Source organism: Notamacropus eugenii, chromosome 3 (assembly GCF_028372415.1).
Source record: "Notamacropus eugenii isolate mMacEug1 chromosome 3, mMacEug1.pri_v2, whole genome shotgun sequence".
Classification (NCBI taxonomy): domain Eukaryota; kingdom Metazoa; phylum Chordata; class Mammalia; order Diprotodontia; family Macropodidae; genus Notamacropus; species Notamacropus eugenii.
Genome location: NC_092874.1, coordinates 467,780,861 through 467,808,566, shown reverse-complemented (window position 1 = coordinate 467,808,566; position 27,706 = coordinate 467,780,861). Strand labels below are relative to the sequence as shown.

Below are 27,706 nucleotides of genomic sequence, written 5' to 3'. Positions count from 1 at the left end.
ACTAATGCTCTATCCACTGTGCCATCTCAATGCCTTGAGATGGTATATTTTTTAAAGTCCACTCCTTGCTAAATTTTTCAGAAACAAAATGGCCTAGCAGGCTGAGGTCTGGGCCGCACACATAGGTGATCTCTTCCCATTTCAGGAGCACAAGGAGACAGAGACATACACACTGGGAAGAACAATACATCTCTGGGGAGAGGTGGCCTGTGGTTGTGGGTAGAATGAGGAACTTAGAGCCAAGAAGACCTGAGCTCAAATCCTGCCTTGGACACTTGATCCTCATGTGGCCCTGAGCAAGTCCCTTAATCTCCCCAAACCTCAATGCCCCCTCTGTAAAATGAGAACGTTGGGCTTATAGTGTTTTCCAGTGCTAAATCAATGACCCATGACCCTGTGACATGAGTTCCCATGCTTCCTTTTACACTTACTATGCGGTCTTGGGGAAGTCATTTCGTTTCCCTGGGCTTCATTTTCCCCAAATAAGAGAGTTACACAAATGACCTGAGGTCCTAGCCAGCTCTAACTCTATGAAGGATGAACCACAGCATACTCTCTGCCCCCCTACAGATCTCTGCTTCCCTGATCCTGCAGTACATGCATCTCATGAGCCAAACCACTGTTACAACCCTTTGTTACCAGACTTGGAGCCAAGAAGACCTGAGTCAAATTTAGCCTCAGACAATTCCTGACTGCATGACCCTGGACCAGTCACTTTAAGCTTTGCTTGCCTCAGTTTCCTCAACTGTAAAGTAGGGATAATAACAGCCCCTACCTCCCAGCGTGGTGGTGAGGATCAAATGAGGTAATAATGATAAAGTTCTTAGAACAGTGCCTGGCACACAGTAAGTGCCATATCAATATTAGCTATTAATCATCATTATTATCTGGGTGAGTCAAAGACTTGAAGCTCTTACCTGTCCTTTTTAAAATATGTGAGTTTGATTCATAATAGTCAAGAGGAACTCCCCCCCTCCCCATTTTTACAATGAATGCAACCAACTAGGTAAGGATTATAAGCATTTAGTTAGAAAAAGCTTAGGAATTTTCACCAAATCACTGAATTTCAGAGTCATGGGGGACTCTAAAGATCATACATTTATTTAGAGCTGGTAGTGGCCCCAGAAGCCCTCATTCCCAGATGAGGAAATAGAGGCACAAAGTGGTTAACTGACTTCCCCAGGATTGTATAACTGGTATCTGAGGCACGATTTGAGCTCAAGTCTTCCTGACTCTAAATTCAATGTTTTTATATTGTCTATGCTAATCTAACTCACACATGAACAGAATTCCTTCTCTGGCACCCCCAGTTTGTTCCAACTTGGACCAGCTCTAATGTTCAGAAAGATTTTCCTTACATTGAATGGAAATCTCCAAAATAATAATAGTCATAATAGCAGCTGACATTCCTACAGTGCTTACTATGTGTGAGGCACTGTGCTAAGCACTTTACAAATGTTATCTCATTTGTTCCTCACAGTTCCTATCTGGGAGGTAGGTGCTCTTTTTAGCACACATTTTACAGATGAGAAACTGAGGCAGGCAGACGAAGGTTAAGTGACTTGCCTAGGGTCACACAACCACTCAAAAGCTGACTCCAAGGTCTTCCCTCTGTCGGTTATGCCATGCTGACTTCTAATGGACATCCCCATTTCACAGATCTTATGGAAGTCTTTCTCTTTTTTGCTTGTTTGCTTCTGTTTTTACCTGCTGTTTCTTTGAGATCTCGTTGGACATGAGCTTTGCCGAATCTAAGACTTTGATTGCACTTTCGTCCTCCAAGATGTTCCCTTCTGAGGATGACAGTGTTTCTAAAATCTTGCTTTCTATGTCATGCAGCTGTTTCTTGTTGGCAGCAGACTGGAGAATCAGAGCATTTCTCTCTTCTTCTAATTCTGGTCTAACAAAGGAGAAGCATCTTGTTTAGGAAGTCAGTTCCAGCCACCAAGCATGCAGTTTGTCACAACTTTCATAAACTTAGAGGATTAAGGAAATGTAATAAAGGGAAAACCAATATGGAGAAGATGGCAAATCAGAGGCCACCCACCTGAATCCTCCCAACATTCCCCTCCAAACAACTTTAAAATAATGCCTCAAATCAGATTTGGGAGCAGCATAGCCAACAAAGATCAAGGAGAGACATTTTTCTAGCCTAAGAAAATTAGGAGGGTTACAAGTGGAGTCTGTAACCCCAGGGCGGAGGCCTGTCCAGAGTCCACACACAGTAGTAGCAGCAGCAGAGGAAGCTCTCAGACCAGACACAGTAAGGAGGCCAGACAACTTGACAGAGAGAGATTATGGGGGACCTTTTGCTGGCACTGGCACTGCTTGGCAACTCTAGTGCTCATACACAGTTCTAGGGTGGAGAGGAGTGCTGGGAATCAGTCACAAGGGAACAGGGGCCCTGGTCATGAGCACTAGCATTTGTGGCAATAGTGAACCAGATGTCCTTCCTGGAGAAAGAACAGAGTGTGGACCAGGAGAGCAGTGACCACACCTTCCCCAGTATCACATCACCCTGGAAGCACCAAAACCTTGCAGACGCCCAGAATTAGCTATCCCTGAAAAGAGCAGCACAAAAGAAGCCTGAAGCTTGGGATAGTGCCTCCCCACCCCCAGAAGAGCAGAGCCCAACTTTAACATATAGATCAAAGGCAAAAACAGGCCGGGAAAATGAGCAAACAACAACAACACAAGAACTTGACCATAACTAACTACTTTGGTGGAAGCCAATAACTCTATGAGACATTAAGAAACAATAAAACAAAGTGAAAACAAAGAAAAATATAAGAAACATGAAATATCTCATGTCAGAAAAACAACTGACCTGGAAAATAGAGGAGAGATAATTTAAAAATTACGGACTACCTGAAAGTCATGATCAAGAAAAGAGTCTAAACATCGTATTTCAAGAAATTATCAAGGAAAAGTGCCCCAACATGTTAGAACCAGAGGGCAAAAAGAAATTGAAAGAGTCTGCTGATCATCTTCTAAAAGAGATCCTACAATGCAAACTCTCACAAATATTGTAGCCAAATTCCAGAGCTCCCAGGTGAAAGAGAAAATACTTCAAAAGGCCAGAAAGAAACAATTCAAATCACAGTTAGGATCACACATTTTAACAGCTTCTGTGTTAAAGAAGCAGAGGGCTTGGAATGTGATATTCCAGAAGAAAAATAAGCTATGGTCACAACCAAGAATAGTCCACCCAGCAAAACTGGGTATAATCCTTCAGGGGGGAAAATGGATATTTAATGAAATAGAGAACTTCTAAAAATTCCTGATGAAAACACCAGAGTTGAGCAGAAAATTTGACATTCCAACACAAGACTCAAGAGAAGCATAAAAATGTAAACATGAAAGACTAATCATAAAGGTCTTAATAAAGTTAAGTTGTTTATATTGCATTACATTGTTTACAATCCTATATGGGAATGATACGTATAACCCTTAAGAATTTTAACATTATTAGGGCGGTTACAAGGTGTTTACACAGGCAGAGGGCAAGAGTGTGGGTTGATTATGTTGGAATGATTTCCTCAAAAATGAAGGGGTGAAAAGAGGGATGCACTGAGAGAAGGGAGTAGGGAGAAGTAGAATGGGGAAATTTTCTCACATAAAAGAGATACACAACAAAGAGCTTTTACAGTGGAGGGGAAAATGGGGGGAGGGTGGTAGGTAATATTTGAACCTCACTCTCATCAGAATTGGTTCAAAGAGAGAAGAATATATATACACATATATAGAAATCTATCCAAGCCAATAGGGAAATAGGAGGGAAGGGGGATAAGAGAAAGTGAAGGGAATTACAAAAAGAAGGACAGATTAAGGGAGGGAGGAATTAGAAGCAAAAATAGATTTTTGAGGAGGGACAGGATAAAAGAAAGAATAGAAGAAAATGGAATGGAGGGAAAGACACAGTTGGTAATCATAACTGTGAATGTGAATGGATGAGCTCACCCACAAAACAGAAGCAGATAGCAGAATGGATTAGAAAACAGAATCTAACAATACGTTGTCTATAAAAGATACACTTAAAGCAGAAAGACACACATTATGCTTCAGCTGTACTTAAAAAAAGGCAGGGGTAACAATCATTATCTCAGACAAAGCAAAAGCAAAAATAGACTTAATTAAAAGGCATAATCAGGGAAACTACATTGTGCTAAAAGGTACCATAGACAATGAAGTAATAGAAAAAATTTTTACAGTAAGTTTCTCTGATAAAAGCCTCATTTTTCAAATATATACGGAGTATAGAACTGAGTCGAATTTATAAAAATAAGAGCCATTCCCTAACTGAAAATTAGTCAAAGGATTTAAATAAGCAGTTTTTAGAAGAAATCAAAGGTATTCATAGTTACATAAAAAATGTGCTAAATCCCTATTGACTAGAAAAGGGAAATTAAAACAACTCTGAAGTGTCCTTCACACCTATCAGAAATGACAGATGCAGGAGGAGATATGAAAAAAATGGTACACTAATGAATTGTGGATTATTGAACTAGTCCAACTATTTCAACCATTTCCAACTACGCATATTTGTATCAGTAATTTTTGTAGTGTCAAAGAGTTGAACATTAAGGGGATGCTCATCAATTAGAGAATGACAACAAGTAGTGGTATATGACTGTGATGGAGTAGTGCTATCAGAAGTGACAAGGGGGGAGTCGTTTCAGGAAAACACAGCCACACTTCTATGAACTGATGCAAAGTGAAGTGAGAAGAACCAGGAGATCACTGTGCACAGTAACAGCAACGTTGTAATAATGACCAGCTGGGAAAAACTTGGCTACTCTGATCAAAGCAGTGATCCAAGGCAGTTCCAAAGGCCCCATGATGAAAAATGCTTTCCACCTCCAGAGAAAGATTGCAGTGCAGATTGAAGCAGACTTCTCTTAATTTATTTTTCTTGCTTATTTTGCTGACATGGCTAATGTGGAAATTTTTTGGGTGATTTCACATGTATAATTGATGGGGTTGGGGAGGGACTGAAGGGAAGGAACTAGGAACTCAAACTTTTTTTTTAATGAATGCTAAAAATAAATAAGTAATAAGTTTTATTTTTAAAAAAATAAAATAAATGTCTCAGGTGATGACAGCTTCCAGGCTACCCCAGTAGTCTTATCCTACGGTATCATGAATCTTACACAAAAAAAGGCTTTTCTCTATTCCTAAACAAATTCCCCACTTTTCCATTTTAAGCTCCTTAGTTCTCACTCTGGTGTCAGTGGGAACAGTCTTCTGTTATATACTACCCAAGACTGAGAACACTTATACAGGAACTCACTGGTGTCTGAAATGATACACGTACTCTGTCATGTCAAGGACCAAACTATGTTTCCTAAAACACAGCTATACAGAGTGAAAGCCTAACAGGGTTAACACCTGTATTAGCTATTAAAGAATAACTTATGTAAAGGATAAGGAAACTATGTGAATATATAAATTATGCAGAAGTACCCAAAATGCATAGCTGTAGTTTGATGGCCTTCAATGACCTTTAATGGCCTAGAATTTACAACCTTTCTGGCTACATCTAAGCAAGCACCTACCTCTCTTTTGCGACCACAATACCTAGCAACTGGTCTTCAAGTCCTTCTGGTGTTATCATGAAATTGAGCAGAGAAACCTTTGTGGCCAGCTCAGGCATGTAGTGTGGATTTCTCAGTTTTGTGGTGATGTAGAATTTGAAATCAAAGGAATACTCAATAATGACTTCCCCGAGTCTGATGCAATCAATGCCTCCTGGAGTTTCAAAAAACAAGAAAACAACAGATCAAGCGGGGTGGTGGGGCTCCCCTTCCTTGAAAGCCCTATTGGTGCTGCTCTAATGACTCTAAAGTACATTTAATGGCTAACAGAAATGGAGATTGAACTTAATAATCAAAGAAAATAAGGTTGGATCAGTCAACCCCAACAGGTATTTATTCAGGACCTACTATGTACCAAACACTGTGCTAGGCATTAGGAGACAGAGCAGTATGGCTCATTCTGGAGGTGGACATCCTTTTGGTGACCTAGATCACATTTTTTGAAGGACTTTTCCTTCTTTCCTTCTACCCCAACCAGAAATCCAATAGAAGATACTTAAAAGTAGCAGATACACTAGACTTTGACAGTGAAGTCTGCCCTACAGAGAAAAGGAAAGGACAACCCAACCACGATCCAGACTCAACCCTGTTGTTCATACCTTGGGATTCTTTGTATTCCCTAAACATAGGATACCCTGGACTCCCCATCCCAGGTGTGATCTAATGGGTAAGCCATGAATGAAGCAGTGCCTGGTCTTTCCTCACCTATTCCTATTTGTTAGCCCCAAATTTTCATTCACAAGTAATACTCTGACATCAGCCCCTTCAGAACTGGTAATGTCAAAGACCAATGATTTCATCAGCGTGAGAATTTGCTACACAACAATCTATAGATGTAAAGTCACAAGGTGCAGGCCCCCACATCCCCTCACACCCAGAGTACTGCAATAGCCAACAGGATATTGTCTTCCTAAAGAGTGAATCTGAACACATCACTCCCCTACCCAGTAAATTACAGTGCATCCCCAGCATGTTCAGTATTAAATACAAAATCTTTCGCTTTCTCCTGCACTCTAACTATTGATCTCCCCAGCTTCCTTTAAGTCCCACCTAAGATCCCACCTCCTACAGGAAGCCTTCCCCAGTCCCTCTCAGGTCCTATCTATCCTGTATGGTACTTGTTGGCACACAGTTGTTGGCACGTTGCCTCCCCCATTAAGGTGTCAGCTCCTTGAGGCCAAGGACAGTCCTTAGCCCCTTACTGAATCACCAGCACTTAGCATAGAATCTGGTCACTATGCAGCTTAATAAGTGTTTATTGAATTGGATTGAAATTGAATTGTAGGCACTAGAGATACAAAGATAAAAATTAAACCACCCCCATTCTCAAGAAGGTTATGTTCTATCAAGGCAGAAAAGAAATCGATATAGAAGTATTGGTTGCTGTTGTTGTACAGTCATTATCACATCTGACTCTTGGTGACTCTGTGGACTTCTGTCCATGGGATTTTCGTGGCAAAGATACTGGAGTGGTTTGCCATTTCCTTCTCCTGCTCACTTTGCAGAGAAGGAAACTGAGGCATGCAGAAGTTAAGTGACTTGCCTAGGATCACACAGTTAGAAAATTTCTGAGGCTGAATCTGAACTCAAGTCTCCTGACTCCAAGCCCAGCACTCCATTCCCTGTGCCACTAGCTGCCCATATATATAAATATAGAGAGAATATATGCAAGGTAGTTTAGCAAGGGAAGGCACTACCACTGGGGAGTGGAGAGTGAGTTAAGAAAGAGCTTTATGTAGAAGGTGGTAATTGAGCAGAGTCCTGAAGGAAAAGAGAAATCACATGAGGTCCAGGCAGGGATGGGGAGTAACTAGGGTCATGGAGGGCCACATGTACAGAAGAGCAAGAAGGCCAGCTGTTCTGGACCTTGGTGCATAGAAAGGGGACAGACTCACACTAGAATTCAGAGAGTTATTGCCTTTCATTCTGCAAAGACAACTTCAATTATTAATTACCTTTTCTGAGTTGACAGTTTTCAAATGGCCAAATGAAAGTGTGTATATAAACCATAAAAATATAAAGACGTGAGCTATTATTATCTTTACTATTACTACAACAATGATCATCTCTTCTTACCTTGTTTAAAAGTTTGTCTGAGCAGTAAGGGCTCCAAAGAAGGATCCAACTCTTCCCCAACATTTTCTAAAAGAAGCGGGTTACCAAACTGAATGCAATTTTCCAGCATCCTCATGTAGTCTGAATCTGAGAGCTTGATTACGCTCAGTTGGTTGTCCTTCTCAGAGTTCTTAATCCACTTGTTGGCTTGACCCTGGGGGTCAATCATTAGAGGCCTGAAACAGAGAAGGAAGAAAAGCAAAGGGGGTCTAAAATTTAAATTGCTTCATAATTTGGGTGTTGCTTAGATAAAGTACTTTCAGAGGTAGACTAATTACTGGCCCAACTAGAGAGAGAAAAGACAGGGGGAAAGGTTTGGAAATATGAATTGAAAAGTAACACAGCAGGAAATATTTGAGGGTCAGGGGAGAGCAACAACAAAAGAGGGTGCTCTTGCTTGTATTTTTCCTGAGATAACATCACAAATTCAACGAAAATTTACTAGGATTTTCATTGAGAAGGCCTACAGTGGAGACTTGTTTAGGAACTTAAAATGTGCCTTTGAAAGGAAAGGAAGAAGGAGCCAATAAAGCAATGCTAACATCTTGGGCAAGAAACTTTTTACCTGAGAGGTACAGGCAATATGTTCACTTCTGCTACTAAATGGAGAAAAGGGCTTCAGGAGAGAAAGTCAGAGGTGACAAGTGAACAACCAGCTGTGAAAACAGTGTTTGAGAAGTGGCATTGGATTTCTGTACCATGGCCCGGAAACACAGGAATGACAGGTTTCTGGCCAGGAATGGGGTATACCTAACAAGGCCTAGTAAGAAGATATTTGTCTGAAGTCTTAATAATCTAATTAAAAGGATATTTAACTGAGAGAAGAGAAAGAAAATATAATCTCACCAAGCGAGATACCATATAGTGTAGAAAGAAGAAAAGTCACTGGAGACACCCACACATTCGTAGGAGACAGCATGCAAGAAAAGGAGGCATGAAAACATCGTGGTCTCACACACTGATAATACTGAACAAAGCACTGGTAACAAATAAGAGGAACTCGAGCACATTTCTTCTTTATGAGATTATTAATGTTTCTAAACATCCTTTATGATGATCATTTTTGCTGTAAACATCCTTCACTTACAGATACCATCTGGATGAAAGGACTACTTTACTGAGGAAAGCACTTCCCTAAATGTGTCCCAGGGTTATAAATTCCAAGATAATACTACAGACCATTTGAGGGTGGTCTTCAGGTTTTATCGCCCCTATCCTATCACACATCCTATCATGAGAGGGAGAATGGTGGAGTGAATGGATAGAGGACTCAGCCATGGACTCCAGATACCCTCAGTTCCAACCTTGCCTCTAACCTATAATGGCTCTGCGACCCTGTATAAGTCACCAATCTAGTCCTCCGGGTAACTCTCTCAAACCACAATTGCAGAAGGGTTGCCAGTCTGCATTGGCAGAAGGTATTTGCTCATCCAGAATTGCCAATGTGATGAACTCATGTATCAGCACCAAAAATTCAATCATATCTGACCTTAACATTATTGGGGAAAAAGTTCAGAGAAAAAATGCAGCATTCTGTAGAGTTTGGGGTTAAACATGTGAGGAGAATAACCATTTCCCTGACCCTTACCAGCGCCTGGAATTGCTCACAATCACACCATTGTCTATAGAGAATATATCCGTTGGCAGTCCAGCAATATTCCAGGCTCTGATCTTGATTGGGTCGCCCAGAGTCTTACTCAGGGAGAATTCATCCGAGCAAGGGATTTCCTTTTCCTGTAAGAAATACAAGACAATATACAGTTTTGATTTCTTTCATGTTGCAGCTAGAAAGTTTAATTAAAGTATCAACTTGGTCCTTCAAATTTGCACTCCTCATACAGAGTCACAATGTGGCCTGGATATGTTGCCGGTGTCTAAAAATCTATACCAGACAAAAATAATCTCTGGCAGGTCCCACCAAGCTGAGAGGTTTGGGTCATGGATCTGAGAACACCTGTCATCTGAGGACCAGCTTCAGGGGCTAGAGAGGCTTAACACTAAAAGACCGGCCAATGGCAATGACTAATTTTGGCTGTTGCAACTCCCAAAGACTCTTATAGGGTGTGGGGGAGTTGTGAGCTGGAAAGGACCTCAGAGACCATCTCCTGCAACCCCATCATTTTACAAAAGAGAAAACTGAGGCCAGTGAAGGAGAGGTAACTGGTCAAAGGTCATGCAACTAAAAAATGACAGAGCCTAGGATTTAATCCCAAATCCTCTGTTTCCAAAGACTGTGCTTTCCTCCTTGTACCCAAGGTGCCTATACTGATGAAATCATTGATGTCCTGAAATAAAGACAGATCATTTTAATTGCCTTTAGCAAGTATTAGAACTTAATAATACTCACATATTATGTGAGCAGATATTCCAGTGGATCTGTAATCTCAATGATGTGGCATTCCCTTCAGTGACACAAATGGCAGCCCATTCTTGCCTATCCATCCAATGCTTCTGTAGTCCAAGGTTGGGACCCTTCATCATGCTCACTGTCCATTCATCATGATGTAATGAAAATGGCCATTGGCTTCTATAATCCCACCTCTAACTTTACTAGCTCTGTGACTTTGAATAAATTCCCAAATTTCACTAGGCCTCAGATTCCTCAGCAGTAACAGCTAGAGATCAGGTGAACCAGCTCCAGATCTAAATGGATGACCCTATGATCCTTGCTACCTGGCCAGCCCCTCTTTTCTCCTTTCATACATTTTCTTGAAAATATCTTATAATCCTATTTCATTATTAACTCCTCAATAAACAGATAAATAAATAAATGAACAGACAAATAAATGAATGGATGGGTAGACAAACAGATGGATAGATAAATGAACTAATGAATAAATTAATTAACAAAAACAAAGATGGAAAGGACCTGAATGAAAACTTGAATTTGTAAAGGAAAAACATCTTTTTTTAGTAATTTCAACATTTCTATCATCCAGATACCATCCTTTCCCCACAAAGTGTCTAAAAAACTAGGCAACAATGCTTCAATGAGGTAAAAGACAGAAAGAAATGTCCCATCTATACCAAAATTATATCAAAAATATTCACAGAACATTTTATGAGAGCAAAAACAAATCTAGAAACCAAATGAGTGCTTATCCTTGGAGAAGTGGCTGAGCACTTGTGGAATATGTGGTTGTTGTTCAGTTGTGTCTAGTTCTTTGTGACCCCATTTGGGGTTTTCTCAGCAGAGATCCTGGGGTGGTTGCCATTTCCTTCTCCAGTTCATTTTACAGGTGAGGAAACTGAGGCAAACTTAGGGTGAAGTGACTTGTCCAGGGTCACACAGTTGGTAAGTGTCTGAGGCCAGATTTGAACTCTGGAAGAGGAGTCTTCCTAACTCCAGGCCCAGCACTCTGTGCACTACGGCACCCCCTAGCCGCCTGGGGAATGAGTGGTAGATAACAGAAGTAATAGAATATCATAGTGCCATAAATGACACATATGAAGAATCAGAGAAATATGGGAAGGTTTGTACCAACTGACACAGAGAAAAAAAACAGAACTAGGAAACTGATGTACACGATGACTACAGAAATAGAAATGAAAATGTTAAAACGCAGCTAAATCTAACATAATAAATGCACTGAGCAACCTTAGTCCCAGAGAACAGAAGATGAAATGGGAAGCGAGGGACAAAGGAGCAGAATGGTGCAAGAGCACCAAGGTTGGGCCATTCCATTGATCAGGGGTGATCAATAAAAGCTGAATGGGCTTTTATAAATTTGTTCCAAGGGAAGGTTCAGCATCAAGGAAAGCTTTTGGGGCTGGGGGAGAGGGAAGCAGGATGTAGAGAAGATCCATAAAACTTTAAGTAAAGAAGAAAATGCCACGTGCTTAGTGACAAAAGGAGTATCTGGATCTTCTGAAACAAAACGTATGAAGGATCTGTCCATTACCTTACACAACCTGCTCCAGTCCTTCGTACATTCATGTCGAAAGCCCGCAGTGAAAGCACCCAGGTAGGCAATGACTCCTGCTGATATCAGCACATCTCCTGTCAAGTTGTCATATGTGTTCTGAAGGTCATCTGCTGCTTGAGACCACCTGTGAGCAACCAAAAACAAAATAAAGACTGGAAACAGGAAACATAAGCCAAGTAGAGACTGAGCAAAGGTCTAAGGGTACCCTGGAAAGACCCCTAGACTGAGAGGGACCATAAGGAGATATGGATTCTGGTCTCATCTCTCTGCATCTGGAGCAAATCACTTAGAATCTCTGGATCTCAGCTTTATATTTATAATGAGTGGAGGAGGGGATCCCCAAAATATCTTCTAGATGAAAAATTAGGACATGTAGAAGATAATTCCTACATTTGATTACTAAAATACCATGTACTTAGTCCAAAATTTCTTAATCCTTCAAAACAACAACCAATTATCTCAGAAAAGCAATATTCTCTAGATATGGGAACATACCCCATAACATCCAAATAATTACAAAATCATCTAATTATGCTTTATTGTTGAAGACCTAGGGAAATCAGGTAACATTATGAGAAGGGTGTTGAGTATAGGATCGTTAGACCTTTGTTCATATCCAGGCTCAGACACTTACGAGTTGTGACTGTGGACAAGTCACTAAACCTTACTGGACCTCAATTTCCCCTTCTGTAAAATGATGAGGCTGGACTAGATGATATGTATAGTATCTTCCGACTTCAGATTTTGTGATCTTACAGTAAAATTTGACAAAAATTAACTATGTGACTGCTGTGTACAAGACCCTGACCTACGGTGACTTAAAAAAAATAACTTTATGAATAATTCCAATGCATGAAGCCAAATTCCAACACTGGCAGGATACCTAAAAAAATCAATCAAAAATTACCCCAAAAAAGAGGAGCTGTTAAAAGACATTATTAATGATATTATTTGTAACTGCAAAACAAACTGGAAACAACCTAAATGTCCTACCATAGGAGACTAGCTAAATAAATTTTAGGACATTAAAGTATCGGCTGATCACTTAGCAAGCATCCATTAAATACCTACTTTAAGCGCACAGCCTAGGAGTATCTGGGAATTGAAAGACAAAAGTGAGCAAATACAAAGTCAACAGAAGGTGATATGGGGAGAAAGGCATTGGCATCCACAAGGAAGGGATTCTGAAAGATGGGAGGTTAGGAAGAAGTCTGTGCTAGGCCTGGGAGGGCAGCCAATGCAAAGGCAGGAGATGCAGTGGTCTGTCAAACATCCAGAAGGCCAGTGGGGCTGGACTTTAGCATTCTTGGAGGGGAATGATGTGGAATAGGAAGAGAAAGATAGATCAGGCCCAAGCCGTGAAGGGCTTTAAATACCCAACAGAGGAAGCCACTGGAGTTAAGTTACTAGAGGAGCGACATGGTTGGATTTGTACTCAAGGAAAATCAGTTTGGCATACATGTGAAGTAAAGATGCAAGAGGGAAGGGAGGCAGAAAGACCGGTTATAAACCTATTGTAATAGTTGAAGCAAGAGGTAAGGAAGGTCTGAGCAATAGTGCTGATTGTGTGAAACCAAACCACTCATTGGGACAAATGTGACAACAGCAGAAATGACAACTATAGTTGCAGTTGGGGACACTGGAAAGATGGTGATGCCCTCAATAGAAATGGTTGGAAGTGCAAAGAAGGGTGAGTGTGGAAGTTAGAGTGTCGAAGGGGAAGAGATCAAATTCACTTTTGGACATGTTGAGTTTGGGAAACCTATAGGACATCCAGCTCCAAATGGAATGGAGGCCACTGATAACGCGGACCTAGGGATAAGTCTGGATGTATAGATCTGGCTGTCATCAGCAGAGTAATGAGGCGTTGAGGAGGTCACCAAGAGAAGATGCAGAGAGAGAAGAAGACCAACGACAGAGTCTTGGGGGACACGCTCAGACAGGTGACACGTGGGAGATGATGCTTCAGCACAGGAAATAAACAAGGAATCATCACATGATAGGAGAAGAACCAAGAGAAAGCAATTTCATGAAAATCCAGGGAGGAGAGAGAATGGGGAAGAGGGGGTTCTACAATGTCAGATGCTGGCGGGAAGTGACATCAAATGAGACCTGAGAAAAGGCCATAGGATTTGGCAATTAAGGATTTTCCCAATTGTTCCCTTTCCCCTACAACCCCACTACCACCAGTGCCTTCCCTCTGAGACTACCTCCCACTCAGGAGTGTGCTGGCTTAACAACCAGATTTGGGGAGGGAGAGCTTACAAGAAACACATAAGTTCTAAGTTTATTAATATTTTCCACACCACTTTCTTATGGCTAGGCAATAAAAAAACCCACAATGAATGGAGCCTTGATTTGTGGCATTTGCCAATTTTCAAGGTGTAAGTGTTCACATTGAAAAATTAAGAATTGTTAATTAACAAATTAACAAGGACTCACCTTCTTGAAAACTGGTTTGAACTAACTCCAGGACAGCCTGCTCCCATTTACCCTTGTTTGTGGGCCATTACAGAGTGAGGTCCTGGAGGGCAGGACTGTGCATTTTGTTTTTTACCTTTCTCTGTATCCCCCATCATTTAGCACAATGCCTGGCACACAGTAAACACTTAATAAATGCTCTGCTGACTGACTGATGACTTTGGGAAGGCAGTTCTGGTAAGTGATGAAGTTAGAAGCCAGACTGTGGATGGTTTGGAAGAGAGTGAGAGGAAAAGAAGGAGAAACCACAGAAGTAGACAATTTTGTAAGGAGTTTGGCTGAGAGAGGGAAGAGAGAGAGCAGAGCAGAGCTGCGGGGCTCAGGAGGATCCAGTGAAGGTGTTTCCAGGATGGTTAGGAGAGGTGGGGATGATCATGGTGGCAATCAAGGAGGAGACAGGAAGGAACAGGCTCGACAATGCATGTAGAAGGGTTGGCCTTGGATAGAAAACATCCACCTCTGCACCAGAAATTGCAGTAAAGGAAAAGAGACTGGGGGATAATGTCAAGGGGTTTTGAGAGGAAGCCAACAGGGAAAGAGAATGCTCACAGCAGTCTTATTTTGGGCTTGTTTTTGGCATTAGGACTTCAGTCTCCTATTCTAGAAATATGAGACCACCATCATAAGGAATATTTCTCCCTCAGGAAGGTGATGGAACTGACCCACCATCAACAGGACATGTATTCTGAACTAGTATTATGGTGGTAAGAATGAAATCAACTCTCCTACTGACTCTCCTGAGAAAAGAGGCTGCCAGGTGGGCAGCGGATAGCGTCTTACCCATAATAATGCTAACAGCAAACGTTCACACAGCGCTAACTATATGCCAGGCACTGGGCTAAGGGCTTTACAAATACTATCTTATTTGACCTTCACAATAACCCTGGAAAGTAGGTGCTTTCATTTCCCCATTGTACAGACAAGGAGACTGAGGGGACAGAGAATAAGTGATTTGCCCAAGGTCACACCAGATTTGAATTCAGATCTTCCTGACTCCAGTCTTGGAGCTCTATCCATTGCCCCACAGCTGCCCCTCTGACACCTATGAGCTTTGTGACCCTACAGGAATCATTTAACCTTTCTCAGCCTCAGTTTTGTCTCTAAAATGGAAATAATAATAGAACTTACTTCACAGGACTTTTGTGAGGGATGAAATAAGGTAATATATGTAAAGCCTTTACCAAGCAACAAAGTCCTCTGTAAATGTTAGCTACTGTGGCATATGTTTTTAACATCATAAATGAGATGGGGTCTAGAGCTGATCACGTAGAAGTAGCAATGGGCAGAATGGAGATAACTGATCTATGGGAGGCCCTATGCAGGGTTGGTTGGCTGCATGAGCAGAAGGCCCCAACCACCCAAGGCCCAAGCACTCTATGCCTTCAATCTGGTGGAAAGGTTGGGATTCCTGGCATTTTTGTCACAGACCTAGTTTTTTCTCCACCCAGTCCACCGATCAGTTTGGATGCCCTCTCCAGCTTCTTTGCACAGAGCTCCACCTGATCCTCCAGCCGGACTTTCTCCTCAGTCTTCTCGCGGAAGGTCTGCTGTAGGTTGGCCAAGCGATCCTCCACAGCCTTGAGCTCTGCTCTCTTCTGATTCAGAAGGCCCATTGTCTCCCCCAGAGACTTCTGAGCTTCAGCCAAACGGGCTTTCTTGGGAGCAACCACCTAGGTGGAAAGAATTCGGTGGAAAGTCTAGTTACTTATATACACAATACTCAAGAAGCTCACGACCTTCCCATTGGTAGGTAACTTAACCCTTTGGGCAAATCAATGACATAGAACTGTTTCATGCTAAAACATTCTTAAAGTGATACTTGAGAGCAGCAAAAATGATCTTTAAAAAACTTTGGAAAATATGGCAAGGAAAATAAGAGGCATTTTTGAACACTAGGAATTTGTTTTGATGCTACATATTTGTTGTAAAATTTCATTTTTCTTGCTTTCTTTTAAATTGGGGTGATGAGGAAAGAAAGAAAGGAAGGGAGGAAGGAAAGGAGGAAGGAAGGAAGGAAGGAAGGAAGGAAGGAAGGAAGGAAGGAAGGAAGGAAGGAAGGAAAAGTCTTTGTGATGCCAGGCCTGCTCCATCCCCTGTGCCTCTTCGCTAACCCACAACAAACATTTTTTCTGCTTGTTTGACCTGATTTTGAACCAGGGACCTTCTATGTGTTAGGTGAACTTGATACTCATTACACTAAAGAAACTGGGTTTTAAAAGAAAAACCAGCTGTCCATAACTGACATTCATTCCCATTCCATGAATAATCCTTTTTTTCTGTTCTACTGCATATATGGAAATGCTTACTTTATATGTAAGTTCATAGTAAAAACAAATATTTTAAAGAGTAAACAGAGCAAGTCTAATATCTTACATTTAAGAGGCAAAAATAATGGATTTGATGCTGATTCCTTCTTTAATGGGAAATTGGGAGCAGGCTGAGGCTCTGGCTTACAAGGCAAGGGCTCAGTTATAGATGATTCTATGGGCCTGAAACCAGTTATGGAAATATGGAAGGGGGAAGTAAGAGGGGGAAGAAAGAGACAGCTCAGATTGGAAAGAGATAGAGAAGGACTGGAGGAGTTAGTATCCAAAGACTGAACTGAACAACTCGTAAGGGAAAGAAAAAAATATGGAAAGTGCTTTTTTAAGCACTAAAGTGGCATACAGAGGCCATTACTTTTATTATTATTCATCAGTTTGATTTTCAGGATAAGAAAGTGATTTAGGATGGGGAGAAATCCCTTGGAGAGGACTGCAGCAATAAGTGTATTTGGACCAACCAGGATATGTGGTGATCCTGAAGAAATGAGGAGTGCAAGCATTTATAAAGCAACCAGAGTTTGGGGACACACAGAGAAATGAGGTTGTAAATGACCAGAGATTTGAAAGGGAAGTGGGTAGGGGTGGAGGGTGATTGCCACTATTGAGTATAGTGACAGCTTCTTCTTTGGTCTGGAGCAGGTGGTTCATTAGTGAGGACAGCCCTTCTCCCAACACAGAACCTTATCTGCAACTTACAGTCCATGAGAAGCCTAAAAGATGGAGACAAGTCAATGGTCCCAGGTCAAGTCTTCCAGATTCCCAGCCCTCCTCTCCATCCACCGCCCCATACTTCTCCATCTCTTCATGACCTCTTTTGGAGGTTTTCTTGGCAAAGATACTGAAGTGGTTTGTCATTTCCTTCCCCAGTACTGTACTATGAAGCTTCTCACTAATTTTCTTTGCCAATTTCAAGTTGAATGGACTGTATGATGTTTATACTAAGACTGGGACTTTAAGCAAAAACCAAGTGTATTTGGTTTGTGCGAAACTCTGTAAGGGGGCGAGATGAGTAAGGAGGAAGAGAGCCCCATCAGAGAGTTGTATGTGCATCCCAGGGAGTCTTTGGGTGGCAAGTAAGCATCTGGGGGAGGTCAGACCATTGAAATTGGGAAGGAGGTAGACAAACACACGGAAAATGGAACAGATCTGTCCTTTTCCATCACAATCTCTTTCCATAATCAACGACCATGGAACAGTCACATTTGGAGCCTCTTTGGTATAGGACTGCTTAGTGTAATACATGCCCCTAGAATGAAGATGATGATCAGAGGAACCAGACCAGACAGAGCACACACAGAACTATGGCCTGGAGAAGACTCAATGTTAAAGCCTCCCAGGCATCCACTGCAGAGCTAGCTTAGAGAAGAAGGGAGGAAGGAGGGGAGTCACACATAGCGAAATTACCAAAACAGAGGATACGCTAGGAGATAACATCAGCAACCATGGACTCCCTTCAGGAGAGGCAGCTTGGCAGAGCGTATAAAAGGGGCCAGTCTGAGTCAGAAAGAGCTGGATCGGAGTCCTGCCTCAGACGCCCTCTGGTCAGGTAACCGTGACCAGGCACTAAATTTCTCAGTACCCCCAGGCCACCCCACAAAAACTGTAAATTGCCCATCAGAAGCCATGAAAGAAGTGGCCACATGGAAAGTTCCCTTGTACAGACGGAACCTCAGACCCAGAGCAAGCACATAAAATCCACGGAAGCATATTGATACATATTGATGAAAATATGTATAGACAAGGTTTTGAAGATGATTTTCCATCTCTGTATAGTCACACAATTAACTAAAAGTTATCAATAATACAAGTTCCCACTGGTTTCTTTTTTGTTGATTATCTGTAAAAATAAAAAAGCACAACTCAGGAGAGGGAAAAAAATGAAACTTTAAAGGTTCTCCTCCAATCAGATGCCCTCTCATGCACAGATAAGGTCAAACACGAGTCCTTAAAATACACCACCTCACAAAAAATAAGCATAGCTCCAAAGAAGAGATGAGAGAAGTATGTACATGATTACATACGTATTTGTCTTCCCCACTGTAATACAAGTCCCTTGAGAGCTGGGATTAGTTCATTCTTTGTGTCTGTATTCTCAGGGCTGGCACAGTGCCTGGCACCTGGTCAGTGCTCGATAACTGCTTGATTGATCAGTCCATCTCTATGTGTATCTTTGGCAAATATGTCTGACAGATGTTGAACTGGGCCCAGAATTGAATTCGAGAATTCTGGGCAAAGCCCAGAATACATTTGGGAATTTGCCCAGTGAGTTCAACAATCCTAAATTTCTTATTTTCTGAAACAAAATTCCATTTACACTGATACTTCTCTTATGACACTTTGTATTACAGAAGAAAACTGTAGACACATTGTGTTTCCATGCTGGGAATTCACCTATGAAATCATGGGTCTGGCCAAAGATGTATATGTATACATATAGCTACACATATATGTGTGTATATTACACACACATACACACACACACACATACGCATAGGTTATCTGCTGATTTTGACTTCTAGGAATTTCTTAGCCTACAGACTGTCTATCTCCAAGGGCACCTTCAGAGCACGTACATTACCTTTGCCACTCTGTCGTAGACCTCCATAGCCATGATCCATTTGCACAGACCCTCAGCTGCAGAAGACGCCTTTGCCACTTTAGGGGGGTCAAACTCAGGGTTTGTGAGGTATTCACCTCGAATCTTCTGCATAACAGACACCTACAGGACAAGCAGTCAGTTTTCAAAGTTATTGAACACAAAATTTGAAGGTGAAAAAAATAATTGCATAAAATTGTAGAATCTTTTTAGAGAGTAAAGCAGGCAGTAAAATACAGTAAAAGTTAGCAAACTAATCCCATGCTTGGAGCCAAAAAAATTATATCATTCAGAAGAATCATTTGCTCAAAGACTTTCATGGCAGTGTTATTTGTAACTGAGAAAAACTGGAAGTAATATAAATGTCCAATAACAGGGGAGCCACTAAATAAATTGTGGCATATTGTTACCTATTAATTGTACTGGAATTAATTACAGTGCAGTTAAAACTGACAAGTATGAGGACCACAAAGAATCTGTGAAGACCTTTATGAAGTAATACCGTGACAGAGATAGGTCTAGGGATGAGGATGGGGGCAGGGGCTACAGGGAACCCCAAGATGAGGAAGGTCCTTCCACCAATGCAGGTTGGCAGCTTCTCTGCAGCTGATTGTGATAAAGAGTCGTCTAGGGACAGAGAAGAAGGGACTTACCCATAATGAATTACCATAAAGCCCAGAAAAAGCGTAACCATAATAAGGGAGTATACACTTAATAGGAAAACATAAAAGGAGATGTGAATTGGGAACGGACAAAGAATCCGGATGGAGACATAGAGAGAAGGACTAAAAGGTCATATCAGGGCATAGCAGAGTGCCAGCTGCGAAGCCAAGAAGTTCTGGATTCGAGTTCCACCACTAATACAAACTAGGATAGGTGACCCTGGGCAAGTCATTGAACCCCTCAAGGCCCTAGAGTCTTCTAAGATTACAGACTGCAGAGAAGCTACCAACCTGCCCAGGAAGAAGGAATTTCTTCATCTAAGAGTTCTTTGTACCAATAAACTCACAAGCCCAGTCCCAATGCTGGGCCCGTTCAGATTCCTTTACTTATATGTAAATAACTCAGATGCAAAAAGTTCAAATTCATTCATTTAAATGTAAATTAATTGCAGAAGAAGTTTGCGTAGTTATATTAATATTTAATATTATTGTTATTCACTTATCTCAAGCATGTCTGAGTCCTCACAACCCCATTTGGGGTTTCCTTGACAGAGATACTGGGGTGGTTTGTCATGTCCTTCTCCAGCTCATTTTACAGATGAGGAAACTGAGGCAAATAGGGTGAAGTAACAAGCAGGGTCACACAGCTGGTAAGTGTCTGAGTCAGATGTGAACTCGGGAGGTTGAACCTGACGGTTTCTAAGATACCCTCTTCTGACGCCTCAGTCAGCGTGTTTTCCACACAGCCACGCTTTCAAGCCAACAGCGCTCAGTGGGGATATCTCTAAACACCCTCGAGATGTTCTGAGAGGTGAGTTCATACACTATAAATGCCTAGATCAGTGCCATCGGCCTGAGTTTTTACTGTTATTGTACAAACTCATCCAGGGTAAAGAGCTCTCTTTTCATGTTTTATTGCATTAATCTCCAATATTTCACACACTTTTAGGAAAACAAACTTATGCAAAGAAAACCCCATCCTGGGATACTGACCGGAATGTTGTCTTTGTCATATTCTTTCAGGTCTCTCAGGAAATTCATGTCTCCCAGGAGTTTTTTGCTGGGACCCCAATAATCTAAGATCTGTCAGTAAAATTGATGGAGAGATGACATTTCAGTGTCTAAACAAAGTCATTTACCCATCCGCATCTCCTCAAACCCCTGACCCACCAAACCCATGCAGCAATGATTCATGCCCTCTCACATCTATTAGCACTTTGCATTTCATCTGGACACATCAATGCAACTTCAAAAGGATTTTCTTGGGACCCTCACTCAGTGTAAGGACTTAATTCTTTGAGTCACAGAAAACTCAGACTGTCCACCGTGCTTAGAACACTGAATGCCCAACTTCCTTCAAAGCCCAGCTCCAATATGAACACCTTACACAAGGCCTTATCTGAACCCCAGTAGTTAGGGCCACCCCCCAAATTACTTAGCAGTTACCTCATATATATGTATCTGCTCACATGTGTACATGTCATCTCCCCAAGCTTCTTATGGGCAGAGACTATAGTAGTTTTGTGTCTACATGCAAAGTGCTTATCACAGTGTTTGGCATATAGAAGGCACTTAATCAATGCTTACTGAATGAATGAAAGAATGAAAAATGAATTTAGTACTAAATAACACAAACATATTTGTTGTTGACAACTTAAAAATTCAAATAGGACTTAACAAATTCAAGTTAATAAAGGGGAAAAAAGAATCCTCATCATTTCAGGATTTTGTTTTGGGGAACTGTATTCAAAATTTCCAGCAGGGAGGTCAGCAAGCAAGCATTCATCTCTGGGATATTCTCTGGGAGAATTCTAGACTTAGACTTGGATTCCAATGTTGCCTCTGTGCTAACCCAGCAGGTTGAGGAAGAAAGACCTGGGGAACCAGCCCAGGGGAGAGAACTATCCCCAGGGATTTACACAAAGGCACACAAGCCTCAACCCCAGGGCCCTTTGGAAGGACAGCATGTGCCAACACCAGTGATGGAATCCTGCCTTTGGTAATGGCCAGTCGTGTGACACTGGACAAGCCATTTATGGGCAGTACAACTTAGTGCATAGAACACTGTGCCTGGAATTGGGAGACACCAGAGTTTAGTGGAAAGAGTCCTGAATGTGAAATCAAAGGACCTGGGTTCAAATTCTGCCACCTACTACCTGTTGTATCAGCAGTCACCCTGACCCATCCAGAATGGCCTGCTAGCACAGGTTCTTAAATCTGCTTTTCTAAGGAAAGCAACTTAAAAGGAGGCCAACAATCTATTTTAATTATACATGCCAACAGAGAACATACAAGCAGAGAAATAAAGACCAACAGACAGGGCTTCCGACTATCTGACCATAAGCAATACATACATCACGGATCATCAGACAGAACCAACTATTTGACCGTTATATACATACATAGTGACCAGAGAGAGAAGCACCAACATCTGGGTTTTCAAAGCCAGGGGCTCCTTAGAGGTTGCCCAGAGTCTCGCCTGGCACAAAAACCTTATTTCAAACAGTAAGCCCCAAAGCAAAAATCTCACCTCAGAGTACATATATACATGTACTCTTCTCAGAGCTGAAGGGCATAACTCTGGTGAAGTCATGCCTCATTGACAATTAACAAAAGGTGTGGGCCTTCCTACAAAATAAGTCTCTCCCAATTAAGCTTCCCTTAATTGGCTTGACCTGAGGCCTATTAATGGACAAGGAAGATCTTTAACTCTCATCAATATTACACCTGTATGACCTTGGGTTAATCACTTCCCTCTTTGGCCTCAGTTCCCTTATGTGTCAAATGAGCATGTTAAAGCAGAAGCTCTCTCAGGGCCTTTCAGGCTCTAGGGCTGGGTCCTCTGATCCTGCCCCAGATGATTCAGAGGACATGAAGAGACTGACTCTGGAGAAATTCTGAGGCAACTAGGATCCTACTGTTAGAAGTTATTCAGTCTAATTCCTTCATTTTGCCAGAGAAAGAAAAAGAAACTGAGGCCCAGAAAGGTTAATTTGCCCACGATCAAAAAGTTAGTAAGGGTCTGAGGCAGGATTCAAACCCAGGTGTTCAACCAACAACTATTTATTAAGCAACAACATTAAGTGCCTACTATGTGCCAAAACAAGACTGAGCCAGGCCTTGCCCTCCAGGAACTTAAACAAGAAGAAAAAGTGGGAGTGGATTACAAGCTGCACCACTGGAAAGGAGTGTTTGGTCTGACCAAGAGTCCGCTTGACCTCATACCTGACAAGTGGCCACTCAGCCTCTGCTTGGAGACATCCAGTAAGGGGGAGGCCATGACCTCCTCAGGTAGCCAGTTGCACCCATGAACTGTTCTGGTAGGATGCTTTTCCCGCGATCAAACCTAAAACTTCCCCCTGTGGGTCCTGGTTCTGCCCCCCGGAGCCAAGAAAAGGCAGGCTAACCCCTCTTCCACAAAAGAGACCTTCAGTTCTAGAAGACAGTCTTCAATTCTCCTCTTTCCCTTCTCCCGCAGCTCTTTTCACTCAGTCCTCAAATGGCCAATGTCCATCACCACTACAACCTCCAAATGCTCTCTGGTGCTATCGCTGACATCCATTGTGTCCAGTCTCCTCTCTGCTGGAGAAAAGACTGGACTGGATGACCCTTGAGGCCAAATCCATCTCTTGACCCTTTTTTGGTTAAAAAACAATCTACTAAAGTATTAATAACCCTTGTTGAAAATCTACTTAGCTTGTCTTAAGCGTGGACGCCAAGTCCATCCCCCATGTTACCTTGCCTCCAGTTCCTGAAGGATCAGTGATTTTCTCTGGTTTTATGTCTTTCATGACACAAATGGCAGCCATCACAAGTTTGACTCCAGATGGAGGGTTTTTCATGGATTTCACAATAGTGATGTCGGCGGGCTAAAGTGAAAGAAAGAAGAGACTTTTCAAACATTGTCTACTCCTACAAGAGAAATCTAAAAATATCATTTGGGACTTTAAGACAAATAAAAGGCATCATGTTTGACTCAAATTATAATCGTGTTGTTTACCATACTGTGATTAGGTTTACTACACTGTGGAATTACAGAGAGTGATGGAATGCACCAAGGCCCAGCCCTGGAACTAAGAAGGCCTGGGATCAAATCCCATCCCTGACACTGACTGGCTGTGAGACCCCGGGCAAGCCCCTTAACCTCTGTGCCTCGAGCTACTCTCTGAGACTGAACTGGCAGAGAGATCCTTACACTGAGTTGCTTCAGGGAAGGAAGACTTCACAAAGGAGAACTGTGCCCAGAGATCGTTAGGCAGACATTGATGGAACCTGGCTCTGGATTTCTGAGGCAAAGGGGTGTTCTGGGTGTTTCTTCGTGGTAAAGAAGATGAGCATCAGGATCATACGAGGACATCGCTGTACCCCGCATCAAGGGGAATGACTGGCTTTGGGGCAGTTACGCCCATAGGGAAGTGCATCTTTCTCTAGATTAGGAGAAATGCTGAATGTCCCCAGCCCCACCTCTATACACAAGCCGCTGTGGAGAGACAGGATGTGGAAGTGGGAAGGGGGCTGCCTTGGGAGTCAGGGAATCTGGAATCTGGATCTACCACTTTCTTACCATGGGAAAACCACTTTCCTTCTCTGTACAAAGAGGAGTTTGGACAAGCTGATCCTGGAGGTTCTCTATCTAAGATCCTATGGTCCAGGGATATAAGCCACGGCATGTTACCTGCTTTTACCTGGTCCCTACTCAGTTTCTTCACCTGTAAAATGGGGCTAACCCTCACTGGGCTATTGGAAAGGTTGGAGGAGAGACCATAATGTTCTTCGTTGGGATTCACATCAGCCTGCCAAGGAGCCACTTGCCTTAAGCGTGTCCAGAGCAGACAGGGCAGCTTCCAAGGCTGGGATGGCCTCCGCCAGGTCACTCTCACACTCATTTTTAAGGGCCTGGGCTTCTTCTGCCTTCCCTGTCGCTATCTCCTCGTCTATTTTTACAAATCTGCTTTTTGCTTCCACCTGGGCAGACTCCACCTCGATCACCTGAAAGTATCCAAAAAACATCAGTCTGGGCCCCAGTGAAAGAGTTCATTTTTGCCTAGAAAACCTAGAAACACAAGCTTCTGTAAAGTGAGAAGAGGGAGAAGTTGGATCAGCTAGTAGTTTTCTTAGTAATTCTCCCATTTAATTAAAAATAATGCCTTTATGTAAGGCTTTAAGGTTTGCAGACCATTTTACAAGCATGTTATTTACCCCTCACAACCGTCCTATTGCTGTGCCCATTTTCTGTTTGGAGAAACTGAGACTGAGAATTAGTCTAACATTTTAGGTACCTAGGTAACTAGTTTAGGTAATTAGGTGACATCTGAGCCTGCCCCTGCCTGGCTGCAAGCCTGGCCAGCTGGCTACCTAACTAACCACTGTGACATTGAGATCCAGAATGCTGGACTATATTGATACTGACTCTTGTTTTGACCCAGCTTGGGAATGCAGCAGTGCAATTCAGGTCACGCACACTAACGATATCAGCGAAGCCTGCAACGCCCTGAAAATTCAGGAGAAGCGTACCTTCATCATGTTGGCATTCTCCACTTTGGCCTCCTCCAGTTTGGGCTGCAACTGAACTAGCTCCAGCTTCATCTCACCAACCTAAACAGACATGATGCCATCACATTATCTGATGGCACTGGAAGCAGGTCTCCAATAGAGGACGAAGCAACTGAAACTTATTTTTTCCATTGTGTGTGTGTGTGTATGTGTCCATATATACACATATGTATGCATATAAATATACATACACATATACATTTTTTCTTTTTCCCCAATTACATGTTAAAACAATTTTTAACATTTTTTTTTAAGTTTTAAGTTCCTAATTCTGTCCCTCAGTCCTTCCCCTCCTCTCTCCCTAAGACAGTAAGCAATAAGATATAGGCTATACATGTGCAACCATGTAAAACATTCCATATGAGTCATTTTGCACAAGAAGATGAAGGAAGGAAGGAAGGAAGGAAGGAAGGAAGGAAGGAAGGAAGGAAGGAAGGAAGGAAGGAAGGAAGGAAGGAAGGAAGAGAGGGAGGGAGGGAGGGAGGGAAGGACGGAGGGAAGGAGGGAGGGAGGGAGGGAGGGAGGGAGGAAGGGAGGGAGGAAGGAAGAAGAAACAAAAACAGCATGCTTCAGTCTGTATTCAGACAGTATCAGTCCTTTCTCTGGAGGCAGACAACACAACAAATGAAACAATAAAATAGGTGAGGAAGACGTTTGCATGAGGGCCTTCAACTCCAGGGTTCTACTGTTCATTTAAGTTGACTATAAGCTCTTTGAGGACAAGGCTACCTATAATAGGTACTTACCAAATATTAAATACTACAGTTGTGTGACCAGGCTGCATTTACAAAAGGCTTGAGGCTTTTTGTCTTTTTTTAATCTTTCATATATACAGTATATAGGGTGTACATGTCTCCACCGATGGAATAGAAGCTCCCTGAGGGAAGGAGCTGCTTCCCTGTGTTTGGGACACTGTGTTTGGGTCAATACTTGACAAATGATAGTGTTGTTGTCTTAATAACATTCAAACAACAAAAAACAAAGAACTTAAACCCATATTTTAGCAAACATAAGGGTCAAATGAAAAGGAATGCATCAGGCTTAAAGGACTGAAAAATTCAAAGAACAAAATCTCTCTTTTTCTTTTTGCCACATGGCTAATATGGAAATATGTTTTGCGTGACTTCACATATATAGTCAATAGGTTACCACTTGTCTTCTCAGAGGGTGGGGAAGGGAGAAAATTTGGAAGTCAAAAAATATTTTTCAATGAATATGAAAAATAAATAAAAATGTTTAGGAAAATAAATTAAAAAAACAAAATATCACATTATATAAAGAGAAATCTTTTTAAGAGACCAACTATTTAGATACTAGAAGAATTTCTCTTCAAAACAAAGGGGAAACCTATCATAATGTTGTCCTTTCTTAAACAGACTCAGATGTAGCATGGGTCAGCTCATGCCTTCTGAAATAGAGCCACAAAGGCAGCTGCAATGTCATTAGCCCTTAACACATTTTAGCAATAATCTCACAATCCCAAGTATTGCAGCTGACCCAACATTTCCAGGACACTCTGCCTTCTCACCTACATCTCTCAAAATTTCAAGTTTTCTTCAAGGTTCAGCTCAAGAAGCACAATCCTCTGAAGCTACTGGTACCCCTCCTCCAAAACTGCTCCCTATTATTTTGCTTCTAGTTTGTATTTCATTGTCCACGTACATCTTCACCCTTCCCTGCTGGAATACAAGCTCTTTCATGGTAGGGACTTTTATTTAATCTTCATATTCCCTAGGCCTGGCACACAGCAGGAACTTCATAAATGATTGCTGATTGATTTTTAATGGTTTCACAAATCCATCTGTCTGTAAAAGCTGGTTACACATGGCAAACTACAAGAGAAACCACGGAACATCCAAACTCCTTTGAAGAGATTATTGACAAGAATAAAGGAACTTCTCTTGCTTCTATTTTTCAGGTAGTTTTCCTGGGGGATGGCCTTGTGAATGTGGGAGGGACATGAGACTGTTGTCTGGCTGAGAGACAGCAAAGCTGTGGCTCCACGGACAGCATACGCAAAGTAGATGGGACATCGGTGGGTTGGAAGGCTTCAAGAAAAGTGTCAGGAAAAGCAATTTGGACTTCCAGAATGGCATGTAAGAGACCTTTCTAAAACACAAACATGGGAATAGTAGGCTGCCCATGCCATCCTCAGCCCTTAAAAACCTGGAAACTGCTAAGATGGACTCTGCTGGGTGAGATCCCTCTCTCTCTGAGAGCTCCTTTTTTCTGGATTTCTTTTGTTTATTCTACTCTGTAGAATTCCCCCCAATATCTGTTCATTATTTACTATGATAATGAGGTATACTCACTTTGGGGATGATCTCTTGAATACCTGGAGTTTAGTGAGAGAGAGTCATGCTGGCAATAGGAAGCTAAGTATAACCCCACCCTTGAAAACAATCAGGGAAAGTGTGACTTATTCTGGCCCCCAAAATATCATACTCCTAGACTA

The 27,706-nt window shown here is 42.0% G+C and overlaps 1 protein-coding gene across 4 annotated transcripts in view; it reads right to left on the bottom strand.

Moving 5' to 3' along the window:
- Positions 1 to 27,706, bottom strand: part of DNAH12 (dynein axonemal heavy chain 12) — a 151,987-nt gene that overhangs the window by 30,368 nt on the left and 93,913 nt on the right. For 3 of the 4 annotated variants that reach the window (XM_072598847.1, XM_072598848.1, XM_072598849.1), the window contains 11 exons: positions 25,213 to 25,293; positions 24,511 to 24,687; positions 23,436 to 23,567; positions 20,692 to 20,781; positions 19,019 to 19,159; positions 15,545 to 15,786; positions 11,612 to 11,759; positions 9,298 to 9,443; positions 7,671 to 7,885; positions 5,556 to 5,748; positions 1,708 to 1,900 (listed from right to left, as the gene is read on the bottom strand). In XM_072598847.1, the coding sequence (XP_072454948.1) occupies positions 1,708 to 1,900; positions 5,556 to 5,748; positions 7,671 to 7,885; positions 9,298 to 9,443; positions 11,612 to 11,759; positions 15,545 to 15,786; positions 19,019 to 19,159; positions 20,692 to 20,781; positions 23,436 to 23,567; positions 24,511 to 24,687; positions 25,213 to 25,293 (1,758 nt within the window). Of the gene's footprint in view, positions 1 to 1,707; positions 1,901 to 5,555; positions 5,749 to 7,670; positions 7,886 to 9,297; positions 9,444 to 11,611; positions 11,760 to 15,544; positions 15,787 to 19,018; positions 19,160 to 20,691; positions 20,782 to 23,435; positions 23,568 to 24,510; positions 24,688 to 25,212; positions 25,294 to 27,706 lie in introns of those variants that run through there. The other variant, XR_011964804.1, reaches the window with a different exon arrangement.